Source organism: Stenella coeruleoalba, assembly GCF_951394435.1.
Source record: "Stenella coeruleoalba genome assembly, chromosome: 2".
NCBI classification, from domain to species: domain Eukaryota; kingdom Metazoa; phylum Chordata; class Mammalia; order Artiodactyla; family Delphinidae; genus Stenella; species Stenella coeruleoalba.
In genome coordinates this window covers 142,181,241-142,202,919 of record NC_137147.1, presented here as the reverse complement: position 1 = coordinate 142,202,919, position 21,679 = coordinate 142,181,241, and the positions used below count along the sequence as shown (strand labels likewise).

At 45.2% G+C, this 21,679-nt stretch overlaps 1 protein-coding gene across 2 annotated transcripts; it reads right to left on the bottom strand.

The window, feature by feature from the left end:
• Positions 1-385: 385 nt before the first annotated feature.
• UBAP1L (ubiquitin associated protein 1 like) lies at positions 386-21,159 on the bottom strand (the record flags this gene model as incomplete). Of its 2 annotated transcripts, XM_079913868.1 has the most annotated exons (6): positions 20,898-21,159; positions 19,649-19,940; positions 7,862-8,476; positions 5,465-5,671; positions 1,601-1,702; positions 386-520 (listed from the first exon to the last, which is right to left on the bottom strand). In XM_079913868.1, exons 2-6 carry the CDS (start codon positions 19,766-19,768, stop codon positions 386-388), a joined length of 1,179 nt encoding a protein of 392 aa, XP_079769994.1. In that variant the 5' UTR covers positions 19,769-19,940; positions 20,898-21,159. The 2 variants fall into 2 exon arrangements, with proteins under 2 accessions (XP_079769994.1, XP_079769993.1); XM_079913867.1 differs by lacking the exon at positions 20,898-21,159 and having other exon boundaries at positions 19,649-20,082.
• Between the last annotated feature and the right edge of the window lie 520 nt (positions 21,160-21,679).

The following is a 21,679-nucleotide window of genomic DNA, read 5'->3' as shown; positions in this document are numbered from 1 at the left end:
CAGTTTGCCATCCTTGGAAGCCTAAAACTGTTTTCCTTTGTCCTATCATTTCTCTACAAATTTATTGTTCTTTGTTGAAGATGCTATATAAGCCAGAGTTCTAAACTGCTACTTTGAGATACTTTTCATTTAAGTTTCTCAGGCATGATGTGTGCCGCATGCATTAATAAACTTTTATTTTTCTCTTGTTAATCTTTTTGTTAAAGAGCCCCAGTTGAAATCCTAAGATGGCTAAAGTTTTGCCTCCTTTACAGTATTTATTCCCACCCTTGGCATCATTTGCATTTTTACGAGTATGCATCAATTTGTTATTCTTATGTGGTCTTCATAATACAGTCAGGAGGGACTGCCAGGGATGCGTGGGCACCGCGAGGTGCGTCCAGGGTCACTGGGCGCAGGCTACCAGCTCCTCCAGGGCTTGCTCACGGCGGTTGCCATGGACCAGCAGCACCTCCTTGATCCGGTCCTGCTGGAAGCCCATGTCTCTGAACTGCTCTGAGAGGCGCAGGAACTCCCCTGCCTGAGGAACAGGAGGCAGAGAGGGCGTGGGGGACTCTGTGAGGCTGGGCCTCTGCCCTGGGGAGCCCCCTCCCAGGTGGCCACTGTACATACCCCCAGAAAGCTGTGACCCCCACAGGCCAGGTGAGCCTGATCCTGGGCAGCACCTGTGGTTTTCCTGTACCTCAGTGACATGGGCTCAAACCTCCCTTCCTGTGCCAAGGAAGGGGAGCCCAGCCAGGCTGCCAGCTCTCTCTGTGCGGCTTTCCTTCCCCACTCTGGCTCACTCCTGACTCCCTGTGCTCGGGTGCTGCGCTGGGGCAGGAAGAGGAAGGCTGCATACTGGTGCCCAGAGGATGCACAGCGCAGGGTCTCTGTCCAGGCCCCAAACCCTGCCAAGGTCTCACACAGTACAGCCTCTCCCTGCCTTCCTCCTCCGGCCCCAGTGCTTGAAACTTCCCTGCCCCTCCCCACTCCTCTCCTCAGCATCTCTCTTACCCCTGCATCCCTCCCTCAGCCTCTGTGAAGACTGCTGGCCTGAGCCAACTGCCAGTTGTGGACAGGTCACATTCATCAGGCCCTTAGAATGTCCTCCTACTGGGACCACAGCCACATGCATTCTGGGTTTCCAGGTAGGCGGCACACTCCCTGAGCACAGAGTTCAAGCACCTTTCTGCTACCTATCTGGCTCCTGTCTGGGTGTCTGACAAGGAGTGAAAGTCAATGTTTGTTGTGTTGATTCAGTTAAATAACACTAAAGCCCTCTCTCCTGCTTCCTCCCCACCCCTTCCCCTTCCCCTTCCCCCTCCCCTCCCCTATCCCTTCCCCTTCCCCTACTCCTTCCCCTTCCATTACCCCTTCCCCTTCCCTTACCCCTTTCCCTTCCCCTTGGGTCCTCTCCCCTTCCCCTTCCCCTTGGGTCCTCTTGCCTTCCCTGTGTCCCATCTCCCTGGGCTGTCTCCTTCTCCCCAGGGCTGAGCAAGCAGGCTGTCTCCTGTGGCCCCCAGGCCGGCTCTGGCACTGGTCCTCCCCAGCACACCAGGCTCATGTGTGCACCCCACACCTCCCCTCCCCGGGGGCCCAGGCTGGAAGCCCTGCTGACCTGGCTCTCGGAGAACTGGAACATCTCCATGGCCTCATCCACCAGGCCTTCCTCGTAGCCCTGTCGCAATAGCCGGTCACAGGCGCTAAGGTAGCTGAGAAACTGGGCAGGAAAGGGGCACAGAGGGAAGGAGGTTAAGAGGGGTGGCAGGGGCAGCAGATGGGGTGGAGGAGGCACCCAAGGGCCTCGTTAAGGCTGAGCTCAGGGCCAGGCTGACTGGGCAACCTGCCACACACAACGTGGCCCCAGAGACCCATGAGCCAACAGAAGAGGGTCAGAGGCCTCCCCTGGGGACAGGTGGACAGCAAAGCCTCACCAACTGTCCCAAGCTGGGGGCTGGAATCCAGGAAGAGGGCTGTCAGGATGGGCTAAGGTGTTCCCAGAACCTAAGTGGGGAATAGGCCAGGGCTCAAACACGGGTATCTACCCACCACCCACCCAGGATGCTTACCCTCCCTGGTGCGCACCCACCTGTGAGAAAACAACCTCCTCTCCCACCCACAGCTGTGCACCCCACCCACCGCCAGACACATAACATCTTTGCCATCCAGGACCCCGTGGGCCCCACTCTCTGCAACAGTCCTGCACCAGCGCTGGAAAGGGGAGGGGACAGTGGAGGACCCACAGGGCGGAACATCTCTTCCAGCCACTCTCTGCTTAGTCATCAGGGGCTACTTCTGCCCTCAGGATAAAGTGCTGCCTCCCAACCCAGGTTCAGTGGCCAGCTTACCTCTGTCAGCAGCCCAGCTGCTCCCTCAGCACCCCCAGACTCCTGCACATCCAGTTCCAAGGCCAAGGCCAGCCTCACTCCTCTTCCCTGGGGAGCCTCTCCCCACCCCCCATCTCCACCAGGTGCTCCCACAGCACCCCATGCTTCCCCTCACATACAGCTTTGTAATTGCTCTACTGTCTTTCTCATCCGCTAACTTTTTGTTCCATGAGGGAAGACTTGTGTCAGTCTTGTTCACCACTGTGTTCCTAGAACCCAGCATGGCAGGCAGGCAGAAGGAGCTCAATAAATGTATGCTGTGTTTATAAAATGAATTAAGAACTACCTTCCGGGAGCTTACAGCTCAGTGGGGGCGATAAACCAGATACAGGAAAACATGAGTGCCGGGCAGATCAAAGCAGGATTTAGAATTATGGGTATAAGTGGAGGAGAAACAGGTCAGGTTTCTGCAGACCTTCAGAACTGGGCAGAAAACACAGATCGTAATAGACTCATGGTTTTCAAACTGTTTTAGCTTCTGAACTGTCCAAGCACCAGGGGGCTTCAACAGTAACAGGGTAAGGTTGAAGCTGCTCTGGGAGAACTGTGGGCAGGAGGTGGAGGGAGCCCAGAGTCCAGTGCCCCCACCTCAGGGACCCTGCTCTGGGCACATTTTGAAAACCACCCAACCAAGCTCTCCTTGCACAGTTGGGAAAACTGAAGTCTAGGCAGGGCGGGCAGCTTGCCCCAGGTCCCAGGACTAGGGCTCAGATCACCTGACCTCTTGGCCAGTGCCTTGTCCATCGGGAGGCTAGCTGCTAGAGGAGGGGCTTTGAGCTGGCTTGAAAGTAGACAGGGTTTCCGAAGGTGAAAACAAGGGCAGGGCAGATGGGGGATGCTCCCTTCACCTCTTGGTTCATCGACAGCAAAGGTTCTCAGCCTTGGTGCTGACTGTAGCTACCTGGGAGCCTTAAAACTACTGGTGCCTCAGTATCACTACCCATAAACTGCTGATGCTCACCTCCAGAGGCCCTGATATAACTGGTCAGGGGGCAGCCTGGGCACTGGGACTTTTACAGCTCTCCAGGTGATTCCTGTGTGCAGCCAAGGTTGAGAATCTCTGACTCAGTCCACACTAGTAGACCCAAGCCAGGCTGCATATCAGAACCATGCATATCAGAACCATCTGCAGATCTTCTAAAATGATAGGGCCCTGGGCCCACTCCAGATCCACTGATTGGGACTCTGCAGAGTAGGTCCTGAGAATCTGCATTTGTAAGGATTCTCTATCTTGGTCAGTTACCAGGCCTATCTCAGGCCCCACAGTAGGTGAGGATGTCACCATCAGACTCCAGGATGGGACCTCCAGCAGTTATTGATTATAAACACATATTCCCCTCTATTCTGTGAATGGGGAAAGTGAGGCTCAAAGAGGGGACCTGATGTGCCTAGAGTCCCATGGCAAGTCTCGGCCCAGCCTATGGACCCTCACACATGCCACCCACACCTGTCCTGCAGGCAGTCAGTAGACACATCGATCCTTGTGGAAGAAGGGAAGGAGTGATGGACAAAGCTTATCTTTTGTATCTCTTCCTCTCTCCTTCTTTCTTCCAAGTGCCCTGTCTCTATCACCTGATGCCCCCCCTCCTGGAGCATCCGTCGTTCATCTCTTTTCAAAACGATTTACTGTGGTATTTGTCTTTCAAAGGGAGAAGGGCTGTGAACCTAAAGGAGATGCTCAGTTAATGGTGGAGCTTCACAGAACAGAGAGGAATACTAACTTGGTGGGGGAGGATAGATGAAGTCATCCAATGGCCCTTCAGGCCCACCCCTTAGTGCCTGGCCCCTGACTGCTCACTGGGAGAAGACTCACCAGGCAGGTGGTCAGTCTATGTCTGGAAACACAACGTTCCTGATGCAGTGAGATTCTCCCAGCCCACCCACAGGGAGGCCAGTGCCCTGTGCTGCCTCCAGCTAATCTTCAGACTCCCACAGTGATGGCCCGAGACCCCAGCCTTGTCACAGGGTCTGGAGGGACTGAAGAGGCATGTCAGAGTCCCTACCATGGACTTGGCCCCTCACAGCCCTCCTGGACAGCTTCTTGGCCAAGGTCCTGGCTTTTCAGTGGCAGCTGAAGGTGGAGGCAACTTCTTAAATCTCAGATCAGCCTAAGGTGCTGCCCTGGAAGGTTCTCACACAGAAACTATCTGTCCCTTCAGGAACTGCCTTAGCTACAGAGAATCACTTCTCTCAAGTCACCCTCTTCCCACAACGGTGACTGACTGAAGCAGAAGTATGAAGGCCTGACCATCTCATCCCCAATTAGGACAACTCTGAAGGGCCATATATGCTTCCAAGCTGTGGAGTTGGCTTTCACTGTGTCTACAAAGCTCAACCTCTCCCTCTACCCATCCTTGCTTCTGTCATTTCCCTTACCCAGAAGTTGTTCCCAAGGGTCTCCTTAATAAATATCCTGTATGCCAAACTCCATTGGAGTCTGCTTCCTGGGGAACCTAACCTACAATACTGGTTTTCCCCATAGCTCCTAGCTGCATCTAAACACCCAAGAAGTGCCCAGCAAATACTGATGACTAGATTGATGGATGGGTAGATGGAAAGAGAGAGAGATGGATATGGGTACGGATAAACTGTTGAGGGAAGTGGTAAGAGCTGTGCTATCCAATATGGTAGCCAGTAGCCACATGTGGCTATTTACCTTTAAATTTTAATTAATTACAATCAATTAAAATTCTCAGTCACACTAGCCACATTTCAAGTAACCACACATAGCTAGTGGCTACTGTATTGGACAACACAGGAATAAAACATCTCTCCTGCTGCAGAAAGTGTTATTGGGCAGCTCTGGAGAGATTCGTGGCTGCCCAAAGCTCCAGTCTTCTGTATCTGGGGCAGAGACTGGGACAGGAGTAGAATATTGAGACTCCCCAAGTAGGTATGGGGATTCCTGATAAACTCCTATGGAGGTGGTAGCATTAGGGTCTAGAAACTTGCTCACAACCCCCAAAAATTGATTCCAAGCTGAAATTCTGCCTCTAGAGAAAAACATAAAGTATCTTCAAGTTGAAGATAAAAAGAGCGTGGCCACTCACTGGGCTCCAGCTCCTCAGCCCCCCAGTTCTGGGTCCTCCACTCACCTGGCTCAGGCTCTGCCGCCCAGTCTTCTGTAGAGCCATGATAGCCCTGTGCAAGGGATACCCCAGGGCGACCACTGGCCCGATGAGGTCTTGCTCCTCCTGGCTCAGGGCGGACAGCAAATCAGCAGAATCAGGGTGCAATCTGTGGGTGGCGAGAGGCTGGGGCACCTGCCCAGGAGGTGGCAGGCAGGTATGCGGGCTGAGGGACTGAAACACAAACAAGTGGATGTGTCAGTTACCATGGAGGTGACAGCTGGCTAGGCAGGACATTTTTAAAGATGCCTTTATGTACCACCCTCTCTACAGAGTGTAGGGGCTAATATTGTGAGGAGCTTGGAGTCCTGCAGACCTGGATTCAAATCCCAGCTCTCCACTGTTTACTCAGTTTACTCATGTGTAAAGTGGATGCAATTATACCAGATCCCTCACAGGGTTATTACAAGGCTTAAATAAGACAAGGTGAGAAAACTGATTAGCAAAGGGCCTGGCATACAGAAACTGCCAGTAGATGATAATACTTACTGCTTAAAACAACCCTGAAAGAGAAATATGATAGGCTCATTCTACTTTACAGATATTGAAGTCAAGGTTCAGACAACTTAATGACCTGGTAAGCAACACACTTTTGGGACCTGAACCCTACTCAGAATCAAATCCAGGGTTCTTTACCCCAAACCTTAGTAAGGGGGAAGCAGGGGTGATCTTCCCAGCCAGATCTTCCTTCTTGAGTTTGGCTGGCTGGGGCTTGGCTGGGCATGGAGTAGGGTAGGAACTGGGTACAGCTGTGGTGTTGGGGAAACCCACACAGACCCTGGACTAAGGAGGGTGGCTTGAAGGCATTTCAATTGGTTTGGCTGGCATCACCCCTAACCCGTCCCCCATGAAGAAGCATCCATCTGCTAACCCCGAACATACCGCCCTGTCCCCTCCTCCCTAAGAAAAGCCTAGCTGCTGCCCTGACTTCAGGAGCAGAGTGCATGTGACATGTGAATTCCCCACCCATCCTCATCTTCTCAGGGGTTTCCCTGCCATGACCTCATCCTAGGATCCGCTCTTTACCCCAGGTGAAAAACATGCAAATCTTAGGATTTGAGTCTACTCTTGTGACCTTGAAAAAGATTCTTACCTGCTCTCTGCCTCAGTTTCCTCCCCTTCAGAACATCTGCCCCATCCTCCCCCCAACCCCGCTGTAGGATTGTTGCTAGAGTTAAATTTAATTGGGACCAGGGAAGAGCCATCCTGGCATCGGCAGCTAGTCCGTGATGTGGGCGTGGCCTGTGCAGTTTACACAGTCTCTTCTCTGTTCGCTTTAAATAACTGTGTGAGGGGTTGCTGCCCACTTTACAGGTAGAGAAGAGATGGCTCAGGGCAGTTCAGTGACTTGCCTAAGCTCACACAGCAGTGAGTGGGAAATGCCAGACCTTGAATCTGTCTTTTGGATTTAATTTCACCTTGGCCTTATTCTGTTGCATCTCCTGGCCTGACTGTGGAACTGCTGGGGGGAAGAAAGCTGTGCCTAACTGCCACCTCCTGCTACTAATGCTGACCTAACCCATCTGTTCCAGATCCAGGTTTTGTGGAGTTTGATACTTACACAGTCTGGACCACTTAAAGAAAAAAGACACAGTTACGGATATAAAACTATGTACAAGGCCTTGGAAGGAGCTAGTGAGGGGCCTGAGGCTTAAGCTTCATTGGCTTCACCATATGTTCATATCTGCTCCCAGTTCTTCTTGGTACACATCCTCTGTCCTGAAGCCTTCCCATCCTGCAGCAACCCTCACCTCTCTCTCAATACCTGATTCCTCCCACTGTACAGTGCTGCCTTGTCTCACACTTCCTTGCCCAACTCTCCTTGTCCTGTGCGTTTGACCTGGTCTCTTCCAACCCAGTCTCTTGAAGGAAGTAACTGTACAGTGAATATTCCTTGATTGAGCCTTCCCCTCACTCATCCTACAGCAAGCCTTGCTGGGTGGGAAGCCCTAGATCTGAGCCACATTCACTGATTCAACAGACATTCACTGAGCACCCCCTATGGGCCAAGTGTGCTGCTGGGTGCTGTGGAAACAAACATAAATGCGATCCAGTCGCTGCCCTAGAAGAATCATATTCCATTGGAAGAGACAGACAGATATTGGGTAATTACAGTTATTGTGACATGCACCCTAATAGAAGCAAAGAAGGCACAGTGAGAAACAGGGATTAGGGACCTATGAGCAGGGAATATTCTAGGCAAAGGGCCACAGGAAGGACTGCATGGTATAGGGTCAGGTGAGAGCAGGTAGGGAGGAGGAGCACGGAGAGGAGGGGACCAAGGCTTCGAACCAGGCCGGAGACCCAGACTGCGGGGGCCTCACTGCTGAGATGTGGCCTCGGCCAAGGGGGCAGTTTCCTTACCGCAACCACGGGCCTGTGGCTCCGCAGCGGAGGCACGTCGCCAGCCGTGGAGGGCCGCGGGGGCAGCGCAGGGGTGCTGGGGAGCGATGGCTCGGGGCCCGGGGGTGGCACTGGGGCGCTGGGGAGCGGGAGTGCCGGGCCCAGGGGTGACGTGGGGCCAGGGCAGAGGCTCAGAGCTCGGTGGCGGATGCGGTGCAGGAGACTGCGGGGGCGGGCGGCCAGCCTGCACTCAGAGAGCCGCCGCCGCGCCCCGGCCAGCTCCGACCTCACGCCGCGCAGCACGTCCAGCGAGCACCGGTGTTGGCTCAGGCTGGGGCTCGCCGAGGAGCTGGGCTGGGGGCTGCAGGGATCCGGCTCTTCCTCCATGGTAGAGAAGGCTTCTTCCTCATCCTGGTCCTTCTCCTCCACCTCTTCCTCCTCAGGATGCTCCTGCGGTCTAGCCTCAGGACCTTCCGCTGCGGCAGGCATGGGCTCCAGCCCTTGCTCAGGGCTGACCAGCAAGAGCCAGGCGGGAGGGGCTGAAGCTGCCCCCGGGGCATCGCACTGGACCTGGCAGGGTCCCCGGACTACAGCCTCCACCCAGAAGAGTGCCCTCCTCTCCAGGCTGAAGTCATACTGCGGAAAGAAGGCCGAATGAGGCTCCGTCAGGCAAACCAGGGCCGGGGGCGCACCCCTACCTTCTGGCCTCTGGGGAACCTATTCAGGCATAGACTCACCAGGCCTGGACAGTTTCTGATTCTAAGCCCCAGGCATTCATCGCAGCCCACCCTCACCCTTAGTTTTAGCTAGCACTGGGGTGGATGGATATCAATAACAATTTAACGGCAAACTGTGCAGGAAGGACAAAGTGAGGAATAGGTTAATAGACTGAAACAGTGAAAACAAATATCTAAGTCCCTTTGCCATTCAGTATATAATTGAACAACAGGGGCTTAAAAAAATTCTCCAACAAAACTTGTTCTTAGCAAAGAAGCTTTCACTTGAGCCCAGAATCATTTGTCACTGAGCAGTTGGCTTTGGAGGCCAGCCCAGGCCTGCCAACCTCTCTGTGGAGTGGTACTTGCCCCCATCCCATTCGCTGCCATCCAAGGTTACTTTGGGGCCCAGGAAATGTAAAAATTGCCAATTTTTGTTGAACTCTACTTACTAGGTCCTAATGTTATTCCTATTTCCAGATTACCAAAATGAGGCTCAGAAAATTTGATTTGCTGGTGGTCAGATTAGTGGTGAGTGGTTGAGCTGGGATTCCTCTGTCCATCTGACTGTAGTGCTTTCTCCACTACAGATCAAGCCAACTAAAAAATAAATCTGGAGCCCACATAAATAACCTAAATTGAGAGTTTGTAAATGAGGCAAAAATAAAATATTCCCGGTACCTACCATTAAAATTTAGAACTGGAAATATAAAACTCCATTAAAAAATATAAATATTCTCAAAAGGCAATTTCAGTGCTCAATGATGGCCAGTTAAGCCTGGGGGAAGTGGTGTGTGTGGGGAAAATGGGAGGCAGAAAGGCAGACAGGCACTGCCCCCTCCCACCCCTGAATGACCCTATGTTGGAGAGAGGAACATAACTTAGCTGTTCTAAGTGTGGCACCCTGAGTGCACCTTATTTCTCTCTGTATTTTCAGGGCCCAAGGCAGTTCTGGCCCCAAGGGCATATTTGTAATTGTGTGCAGAATAAATGGACAGAGAAAGAGATTGGAGCAAAATAAGTGGGTTGTGAAGGACAGAGGAGTGAAAAAGACAACTTCAGAACTGATGAGGCAGTCATGGAGAGAAAGAGACTGAGAGATAATGAGACAGTCAACAGGACTTAAGGAATAAAAGGATACAAAGACCCAGGCTGAACAACCAGTAAGACAGGAATACAGCCCCATCCACCAAAAAAAAAAAAAAAAAGAAAGAAAGAAACGACAAAAAAATATGTTATGACGAAGGAGCAAGGTAAAAACCTACAAGACCAAATAAATGAAGATGAAATTCACAACCTACCTGAAAAATAATTCAGAGTAATGATAGTAAAAATGATCCAAAATCTCGGAAACAGAATGGAGAAAATACAAGGGATGTTTAACAAGGATCTAGAAGAACTAAAGCGCAAACAAACAGTGATGAACAACACAATAACTGAAATTAAAAATACTCTAGAAGGAATCAATAGCAGAATAACTGAGGCAGAAGAATGGATAAGTGAGCTGGAAGATAGAATGGTGGAAATAACTGTTGTGGAGCAGAATAAAGAAATAAGAATGAAAAGAATTGAGGACAGCCTCAGAGACCTCTGGGACAACATTAAATGCACTAATATTCAAATTATAGAGGTCCCAGAAGAAGAGAAAAAGAAAGGGTCTGAGAAAATATTTGAGGAGATTATAGTTGAAAACTTCCCTAACATGGGAAAGGAAATAGTCAGTCAAGTCCAGGAAGTACAGAGAATCCCATACAGGATAAATCCAAGGAGAAACACTCAGAGACACATATTAATCAAACTATCAAAAATTAAGTACAAAGAAAAAATATTAAAAGCAACAAATAACATACAAGGGAATCCCCATAAGGTTAACAGCTGATCTTTCAGCAGAAACTCTACAAGCCAGAAGGGAGGGGCAGGACATATTTAAAGTGATGAAAGGGGAAAACCTACAACCAAGATTACTCTACCCAGCAAGAATCTCATTCAGATTTTTTTTTTTTTAAAGAAAGGTGGCTAATGAGTCTTTTTTTTTAAATTATTTTATTTTTTTATTTTTGGCTGTGTTGTGTCCTCATTGCTGCACACAGGCTTTCTCTAGTTGCAGCGAGCAGAGGCTACTCTTCATTGTGGTGCACAGGCTTCTCATTGCAGTGGCTTCTCTTGTTGCAGAGCATGGGCTCTACGCATGTGGGCTTCAGTAGTTGTGGCACGCGGGCTTTAGAGCACAGGCTCATAGTTGTGGCGCATGGGTTTAGTTGCTCCGCAGCATGTAGGATCTTCCTGGACCAGGGATTGAACCCGTGTCCCCTGCATTGGCAGGCAGGTTCTTATGCACTGCACCACCAGGGAAGCCCTCTCATTCAGATTTGACAGAGAAATCACGAGCAAAAGCTATGAGAATTCAGCACCACCAAACTAGCTTTACAACAAATGCTAAAGGAACTTCTCTAAGTGGGAAATACAAGAGAAGAAAAAGACCCACAAAAACAAACCCAAATCAATTAAGAAAATGGTAATAGGAACATATATATCGATAATCACATTGAATGTAAATGGATTAAATGCTCCAACCAAAAGACATAGACTGGCTGAATGGATACAAAAACAAGACCCTTATATATGCTGTCTACAAGAAACCCACTTCAGACCTAGGGACACATACAGACTGAAAGTGAGGGGATGGAAAAAGATATTCCATGCAAATGGAAATCAAAAGAAAGCTGGAATACCAATTATCATATCAGATAAAATAGACTTTAAAATAAAGACTGTTGGGGACTTCCCTGGTGGCGCACTGGTTAAGGTTCCACCTGCCAATGCAGCAGACATGGGTTCAAGCCCTGCTCCAGGAAGATCCCACATGCCGCGGAGCAACTAAGCCTGTGCACCACAGCTATGGAGCCTGCGCTCTAGAGCCCGTGAGCCACAACTACTGAGCCTGCGTGCCACAACTACTGAAGCCTGAACGCCTAGAGCCCATGCTCCGCAACAAGAGAAGCCACCACAATGAGAAGCCTGTGCACCGCAATGAACAGTAGCCCCCGCTCGCCACAACTAGAGAAAGAACATGCATAGCAATGAAGACCCAATGCAGCCAAAAATAAATAAATAAATACATTTATTTTTAAAAAAGAAAAAAAAATATTCCATGCAAATAGAAATCACAAGAAAGCTGGAATAGCAATACTCATATCAGATAAAATAGACTTTAAAATAAAGACTGTTGGGGGCTTCCCTGGTGGCGCAGTGGTTAAGAATCTGTCTGCCAAGGCAGGGGACATGGGGTTGAACCCTGGTCCGGGAAGATCACACATGCTGTGGAACAACTAAGCCCATGCACCACAATGATTGAGCCTGCACTTTAGAGCCTGTGAGTCACAACTACTGAGCCCTCATGCCACAACTACTGAAGCCTGCGCACCTAGAGACCGTGCTCCACAACAAGAGAAGCCACCATAATGAAGAGTAGCCCCCACTCACTGTAGTTAGAGAAAGCCCATGCACACCAACGAAGACCCAATGTAGCCAAAAACAAATAAATAAAATAAATTTTAAAAATTTATAAAAATAAATAAAAGTTTTTAAAAAATAAAAATATAAAGACTGTTACAAGAGATAAGGAAGACACTACATAATGATCAAGGAACCAATCCAAGAAGAAAACATAACAATTATAAATATTTATGCATCCAACATAGGAGCACCTCCGTACATAAGGCAAATGCTAACAGCCATAAAAGGAGAAATTGACAGTAACACAATAATAGTGGGGGACTTTTAACACCTCACTTACAATAGACAGATCATCCAGACAGAAAATAAATAAGGAAACACAAGCTTTAAAAGACACAGTAGATCAGATAGACTTAATTGATATTTTGAGGACATTCCACCCAAAAGTGGAAGAATACACTTTCTTCTCAAGTGCACACGGAACATTCTCCAGAATAGATGACATCTTGGGTCACAAATCAAGCCTTGGAAAATTTAAGAAAATTGAAATTGTATCAAGCATCTTTTCTGACAACAACACCATGAGATTAGAAATCAATTACAGGGAAAAAAAACAGTAAAAAACACAAATACATGGAGGCTAAACAGTGTGCTGCTAAATAACCAAGAGATCACGAAAGAAATCAAAGAAGAAATAAAAATATACCTAGAAACAAATGACAATGAAAACGTGATGATCCAAAACCTATGGGATGCAGCAAACGTAGTTCTAAGAGGGAAGCTCCCAGCAATTCAAGCTCACCTCAAGAAACAAGAAAAATCTCAAATAAATATTCTAACCTTACACCTAAAGCAACTAGAAAAAGAAGAACAAAGAAAACCCAAAGTTAGTAGAAGGAAAGAAATCATAAAGATCAGAGCAGAGATAAATGAAATAGAAACGAAGAAAACGATAGCTAAGATCAATAAAACTAAAAGTTGGTTCTTTGAGAAGATAAACAAAATTGATAAACCTTTAGCCAGACTCATCAAGAAGAAGAGGGAGAAGATTCAAATCAATAAAATTAGAAATGAAAAAGGAGAGATTACAACTGAAACACAGAAATACAAAAGATCCTAAGAGACTACTACAAGCAACTCTATGCCAATAAAATGGACAACCTGGAAGAAATGGACAAACCCTTGGAAAAGTACAACCTTCCAAGATTGAACCAGGAAGAATTAGAAAATATAAACAGACCAATCACAGGTAATCAAATTGAAACTATAATTAAAAATCTTCCAACAAACAAAAGTCCAGGACTAGATGGCTCCACAGGTGAATTCTATCAAACATTTAGAGAAAAGTTTAGAGAAAAGTTAACACCTATCCTCAAACTCTTCCAAAAAATTGTGGAGGGAGGAACACTCCCAAACTCATTCTACAAGGCCACCATCACCCTGATACCAAAACCAGACAAAGATATCACAAAAGAAGAAAATTATAGACCAATATCACTGATGAACATAGATGCAAAAATCCTCAACAAAATACTAGCAAACAGAATCCAACAACACATTAAAAGGATCATACATTATGATCAAGTGGGATTTATCCCAGGGATGCAAGGATTCTTCAATATATGCAAATCAACCAATGTGATACACCATATTAACAAATTGAAGCATAAAAACCATATGATCATCTCAATAGATGCAGAAAAAGCTTTTGCCAAAATTCAACACCCATTTATGATAAAAACTCTCCAGAAAGTGGGCATAGAGGGAACCTACCTCAACATAATAAAGGCCATGTACGACAAACCCACACCAAACATCATTCTCAATGGTGAAAAACTGAAAGCATTTCCTCTAAGATCAGAAACAAGACAAGGATGTCCACTCTCATCACTATTATTCAACATAGTATTGGAAGTCCTAGCCACGGCAATCAGAGAAGAAAAAGAAATAAAAGGAATAAAAATTGAAAAGAAGAAGTAAAACTGTCAGTGTTTGCCGATTACATGATACTATACATAGAAAATCCTAAAGATGCCACCAAAAAACTACTAGAACTAATCAATGAATTTGGTAAGGTTGCAGGATACAAAATTAATGCACAGAAATCTCTGGCATTCCTATACACTAACAATGAAAGAGAAATTAAGGAAACACTCCCATTTACCATTGCAACAAACAGAATAAAATACCTAGGAATAAACCTATCTAAGGAGGCAAAAGACCTGTACTCAGAAAACTATAAAACACTGATAAAAGAAATCAAAGGTAACATAAACAATTGGAGAGACATACCATACTCCTGGATTGGAAGAAGCAGTATTGTGAAGATGACTATACTACCCAAAGCAATCTACAGGTTCAATGCAATCCCTGTCAAATTACCAATGGCATTTTTCACAGAACAAGAAATTTTACAATAAGTATGGAAACACAAAAGACCCCGAATAGCCAAAGCAATCTTAAGAAAGAAAAATGGAGCTGGAAGAATCAGGCTCCCTGACTTCACACTATACTACAAAGCTATAGTAATCAAGACAGTATGGTACTGGCACAAAAACAGAAATATAGATCAATGGAACAGGATAGAAAGCTCAGAGATAACCCATGCACATATGGTCACCTTATCTTTGATAAGGGAGGCAAGAATATACAATGGAGAAAAGACAGCCTCTTCAATAAGTGGTGCTGGGAAAACTGGACAGCTACATGTAAAAGAACGAAATTAGAACACTCTCTAACACCATACACAAATATAAACTCAAAATGGATTAAAGACCTAAATGTAAGGCCAGACACTATCAAATTCTTAGAGGAAAACATAGGCAGAACATTCTATGACATAAATCACAGCAAGATCCTTTTTGACCCACCTCCTAGAGACATGGAAATAAAAACAAAAATAAACAAATGGGACCTAATGAAACTTAAAAGCTGTTGCACAGCAAAGGAAACCATAAACAAGATGAAAAGACAACCCTCAGGATGGGAGAAAATATTTGCAAATGAAGCAACTGACAAAGGATTGATCTCTAAAATATACAAATAGCTCATGCAGCTCAATATTGAAAAAACAAACAAGCCAATCCAAAAATGAGTGGAAGACCTAAATAGGTATTTCTCCAAAGACATACAGATGGCCAACAAATACATGAAAAGATGCTCAACATCACTAATCATTAGAGAAATGCAAATCAAAACCACAACCTCACACCAGGCAGAATGGCCATCATCAAAAATCTACAAACAATAAATGCTGGAGAGGTTTGGAGAAAAGGGAACCCTCCTGCACTGTTGGTGGGAATGTAAACTGATACAGCCACTATGGAGAACAGTATGGCAGTTCCTTAAGAAAACTAAAAATATAACTACCATATGACCCAGCAATCCCACTACTGGGCATATACCCTGAGAAAACCATAATTCAAAAAGAGTCATGTACCACGATGTTCATTGCAGCACTATTTACAATAGCCAGGACATTGAAGGAACCTAAATGTCCATCTACAGATGAATGGATAAAGAAGATGTGGCACATATATGCACTGGAATATTACTCTGCCATAAAAAGGAACGAAATTGAGTTATTTGTAGTGAGGTGGATGGACCTAGAGACTGTCATACAGAGTGAAGTAAGTCAGAAAGAGAAAAACAAATACCGTATACTAACGCGTATATATGGAATTTTAAAAAGCGGTACTGATGAACCTAGTGGCAGGACAGGAATAAAGACGCAGATGTATAGAACGGACTTGAGGGCACAGGGGGAGAAGGGGAAGCTGGGATGAAGTGAGAGAGTAGCATGGACATATATACACTGCCAAATGTAAAATGGATGACTAGTGGGAAGCTGCTGCATAGCACAAGGAGATCAACTTGATGCTTTGTGACGACCTAGAGGGATGGGATAGGGAGGGTGGGAGGGAGACTCAAGAGGGAGGGGATATGGGGATATATGTATACATATAGCTGATTCACTTTGTTGTACAGCAGAAACTAACATAACATTGTAAAGCATTTATAGTCCAATAAAGATGTGAAAAAAAAATACCAGCACTTGTGATTTGTGGAAGCTAAGCAAGATGATTCTAAATTTCAATATGAAAAACCAATAAGAATAGCCAGAAAAACTCTGGGGACAAAAAGAGAAATAAGGGGGACTGGCCCTACCAGCTGTTAATATATATTATAAAACCTCAATAATTAAAGCTAAGGCACTGGCACAGATAGACTAAAGGTACAGAACAGAAAGTCCAGAAATAGAAATTAATATCTATGGGACTCAGTAAATAATAAGGTGGCATCTCAAGCAATGGGAAGAAGATGGTGTTAGTCAAAAATGGTGTTAGTCAGCTGAAAGGAAATAAAGTTGGATCCATCCTCACATCATACACGAGGGTGAATTCCAAAAGGATCGAAGATTCAATTTTATGAAATGAAACCATAAAAGTACTAGGAGAAAACAGGAGAGAAATCCTTTATAACCTCAAGTGGGAAAACATTTCTCTGAATTGAAATTGAGAAGCCATGAAAGTACACACACGCACATGTGAAAATCTGCATGGCAAATATACCCCATAAGCAAGGTCAAAGGCAAATGACAACTGGAAGGAAAACAGCTCTGATAACACAGACTAATATAGGAGTGCCTAGAAATAGATAAGAAAAAGACCAACAGCCCAACAGGGAAATGGACAAAAGATATGGACAGTCCACAGAAAAGGGAATACAGATGGCTCTTAAACACATGAAAAGCTGCTCAACCTCACTAAGGATAAGAGAAAGGCAAAATAAAACTACACTGAGATACCATTTGCCTATCCCTGGGCAAAGATCCAAAATCTTATGACTCTCTGTTGGGGAGTGGAGCTGAGGTATAGGCCTCTTGTAGAGCGCTGGTTGGATGTAAGTCAATATAACCCTTATGGAGAGCAACATGGCAACACACTTCAATTCAAAAGGACATCTGCATAGTCTTTCCCTGCAGCATTGTTTGTAATGGCAAAAGACTGGGAAGAACCTAAGTGTCCATCAAGAGGGGATTCATTCAATAAAGTACGATGTATTCATTTAACGCAATACAGTGAAAAACAAAGTGAAGAAGCTTTCTATGTATTGATATGGAAGGTGTTAAAATATATTAGGTGAAAAAAATCAAGACAAACAGTGTATATAAAATGCTACCCTTGGTGTAAAAAAGGAAGAAATAGCTGTATTTGCTTTTATATACACACATAAGAATCTCCAGAAGAATACATTTTAAAAAATGAGTAACAGAGGTCACCAGTGAGGTGGGGACAGGACAGATGGGAAGGTGTCAGTGGAAGGCTTTTCACTCTTTCAGGGTAGGCAAACTGTCTGGGAGCCAAACCGACCTCCAACCTTGTTTTTATAAATAAAGTGTTATTGGAACACAGCCATACCCATCCACTACTTTCTGTAATCTCTATGGCCCTTTCTCCCTACAACAGCAGAGTTAAGTAATTGCCAGTTTTTACTATCTGGTTCTTTACAGAAAATGTTTGTTGACCCTTGTGCTATACCTATATATACATATATATACATTATATATATGTATTTCATTTCAAACTGTATGAATATATTTTCTTTCTAAAAATTTTAATTGACAAAAGGGAAATTAACTCTGATTAAAGGGATGATGAAACTATGATGAAACAACAAAACACAGACTTGTTGAGGCTCCTTGGGAAGGCAGTAGGGTACAGGGAGTGGACATGGGCTTTGGGGTCTGATCACGTTGGAGTCCTGGCTGTGTCACTTACAAGCCACATGACCCTGTTGGTCACCTGGGTGGAAACTTTGGTTTCCTGTGCCATGGGGAAGGAACACCCACCTGCTAAACGGGTCATAAAAATGAGAGAGAAGAGTGAACGTATAAAGAGCACCTAGCATGGGCCTGGTGCATAGCAGGTACTCAATAAATGGTAGCTATTTTTTTCTTTTTTTCTCTTAGGCCACTACAGGTTCATCTGATAATCTAACTACTAGCTATAACATTGTTGCTATGGGAAAATGTGTTTCAAGTTCCAAACACTGGGAATACAGCCCAGTACATTTGGAAGACTGACCAGGAGAGGCTGTAAATCATACTTGGAGTCTCTATTTGATTATTTGCCACAGCAGTAAAAGAAATGGAGGCTCAGGAAGGGAAACAGGCACAAGGGAGTACAGATGCCCACCCTGAGAACAGGAGGCAGAGACAGGGCCAGCACATGGGCTAGGACACTAGACATAGACTTGGCAGAAGGGTACACATTTCTGCTTCGAGGAGAAATAACCTTCAGAATAGCCTCTTCCCAGCTTGCTTTGAGCCCAGCAGAGAGGGAAAAGTTGTGATAGTCTACCTCCCCTGGAGTTTACTAAAGCAAGTTCCTCTTCCCAACAATACAGGCTCTACTGCCAGAGGGCCCACAGCACAGGCTGCCTGGGGAGGGCAAGAACTCCTGCCCCACAGAGCGTGGGCCACTGGACACTGTGCTCTGGGCTTTACAAAGCTTATTTCTGTTCTGGGTCCTAAGGAGCTTAAGTGCAACTCCAGGGTCTGCAGATAAGTCTCCTGCTCCTGTCCCCAGAGGCCACTCATGCCTCTCTACCTGACCCTCCCCAGGCCTCTCCTTCCTGGACTATGCTCTCTGCACCTCACTTCCCACAACCCTTTTTTTTGCCCTCGAACATTATCTGTCTGATGGCTCTCATGTTCCAATCCTTCTCTTAGCTATCAGGAAATGATCTAGAGTCAGGACCTGGGTTTTAGTCCTGCCACTGCCACTAACTTTGGACAAATCATTTCCCTTCTCTGAGCCTCAGGTCCTCATATGCAAAAGTGAATGAGAGCTGAACTAGATCCTCAAACTTTCCTACAAAGTTAGCCCACAGAGCGCTGACTGAGGACAGAAGAGCCCAAGGACTCAGTCCCAAGAGACCCAACATGAGCTCCACAGTTCTCTGCAAGCCTTTTCTTTCATTTTTTAAAAATTCATGTGAATTTTGCCTTCTACCCCATGATACATCTGTGTTATAATATAAATGCAATAGGTTTCCTCCTAAATCTTCAAGTAAATTTGACTCACTTGGAAGTTAAATAATCATGTTTATCCTGAGGGTATGTGATACCACCATATATACTGGGTGCATATCCCAGTGTGAGCTGTGGGGCAAGGGGTGCCTCAAGGGTGCCCCCAGGGTAGGTGTGCTTTGGGTCTGTGGAATAGTAATCCCTTCTGATGTGTCCCATGTAACTGTCTGCATTTTAATGGAGGATTCTGGAGATAGTATCTTTGCCCAACTAAGTGATTCTAATGGTGGAATTTTAGAATTGGCAGCAGGCTGATAGAGCACAGAGGAATTGGAGCATCCTTGCTATGACTCTCAGTTACTCTATATAGGCAACCTTCCAGTTATTCTAAACTTAAAATAAGACCCACTAAATAGCCCCCAACACCAGGACACTAGCCTTCTTCATGAAATATCTTTTCCTCTTGGGTTATTTCTGAACTTCCTAGAATATACCAGAACAGGACTGGCTGCCAGTTAAAATCAAGGAACAAGGGACCTAATGAGGCTCAGCATCAGACCCAGAGACCCAGGGATGAGAAGACAGAAAGAGAGATATACTTACCATAGAACCCAGCAGAAGCTCCCTGCAGTCTGGGACACTGAGCTCTGGCCCAGGGAGGGGCTCTGTGCCTATCACAAAGCCCTTGGGCACCTTGAAGGGGACACCATCCAGGGCATTCATTCTGTCAGAGGAAGATGGTGGAGATGGCTGAGCAGGGCTGGGGCAGGCCTCCTGCTGGCAGGGAGAGAGCGAATTCCTGCGGACCAGGCTCAGGTCTCAAATGGCTCACTGCTCTCCTATGTGGTGACTTCGCCGAGCCCCACAGAGCCAGGAAGGGAAAGGCCCGTGCTGCCTAAGGGAGGAAATGAATAAAACAAGAGCATTCAAACCGACAGCAACTGACTATTTCATGTTTAAGTTTTGCTCTCTAGACCACTGTTTCCCAAAACACGGTTTGCAACACTAGTTCTAAAGCATTTCATCAAGTTTGCACCCAAATGGTTAAGAAAGAAATATCAAACTACACAAATTCTTCCAGAAAAGAAGGAATACATCCTAACTTGTTTTGATTTCATCATCACCTTAATACCAAACCTGGGGGCTTCCCTGGTGGCGCAGTGGTTAAGAATCCGCTTGCCAATGCAGGGGACATGGGTTCAAGTCCTGGTCCAGGAAGATCCCACATGCTGTGGAGCAACTAAGCCCACGCACCACAACTACTGAGCCCACGAGCCACAACTACTGAGCCCGCCCGCCTAGAGCCCGTGCTCCGCAACAAGAGAAGCCACCGCAATAAGAAGCCTGCACGCCACAGGGAAGAGTAGCCCCTGCTTGCCGCAACTAGAGAAAGCCCGTGTGCAGCAATGAAGACCCAATGCAGCCAAAAAATAATTAATTAATTAATTTTTTTAATGTTAAAAAAAAATACCAAACCTGACAAGAAGATTAGAGGCTGATACTTCATGAAAATAAATGCAAAAATCTTATCAAAAATAATTATGGATAGAAAAATACAATACTGCCAGGTTGAGTTTATTTCAGGAATGAGAGACTGGATTAACATTCCAAAATTAATCAATGGGAATAAAGATAAATATCAATAGAATAAAAATGAAAAAGTGTATAATTAGCTATCTCCATAGATGCAGAAAAAGCACTTGATAAAATCAATATCCACTCATGATTTTAAGAAACAATAAACCATTTTTAGCAACTTAAGAATAGAAGAGAATTTCCTTAACCTAACAAAGAAAATCTCTAAAACATTTAAAGCAAACATCCCACTTAATGGTGAAATATTAAAATATACCCCCAAGATTGGAAATGAGACAAAGATGTCCCCATCATCTCTTCTGTTCAACACTGCACTGGAGGTACTAGCCTGTGCAAAAAGAGAGGGAAAAATAAAACAAAAGTATAAGGATTGGAAAGAAACCAACCCACCATTATTTCTAGACGACATATTTATATGTAGAAAATCCAAAAGAATAGTAAGGTAATTTAGCAAGTCTTTGGATACAAAGTCAATATACAAAAATCTATTGTATTTCTACATAAAAAAAACAAACCACATAAATGTTATCTTTTAAAAATTTCGTTAGAGTTTGGGATTGACATATACACACTGCTATATTTAAAACAGATAACCAACAAGGACCTACTGTTTAGCACAGGGAATGCTGCTCAATATTCTGTAATAGTCTAAATGGGAAAACAATTTGAAAAAGAATAGATACATGTATATGTATAACTGAATCACTTTGCTGTTCACCTAAAACTAACACGACATTGTTAATCAACTATGCTCCAATATAAAATAAAAATTTTTTTAATTTTTTCATTAGAGATTGATACCATTTATATTAGCATTAATTACCTAGGACTCAATCTAACACAAGATTTATAAGACTTCTACACAGAAAACTATAAAACATTAGATTAAATGGAGGAACATACCAGGTTCATGGCTTGTAAGACTCAATATTGTAAATATATCAATTCTCCCTGAATTGATTTATAGATCCCACGTATCAAAATTCCACCACATTTTTTGGTGTAAATTGGCAAACTAATTCTAAATTTAAATAAAAT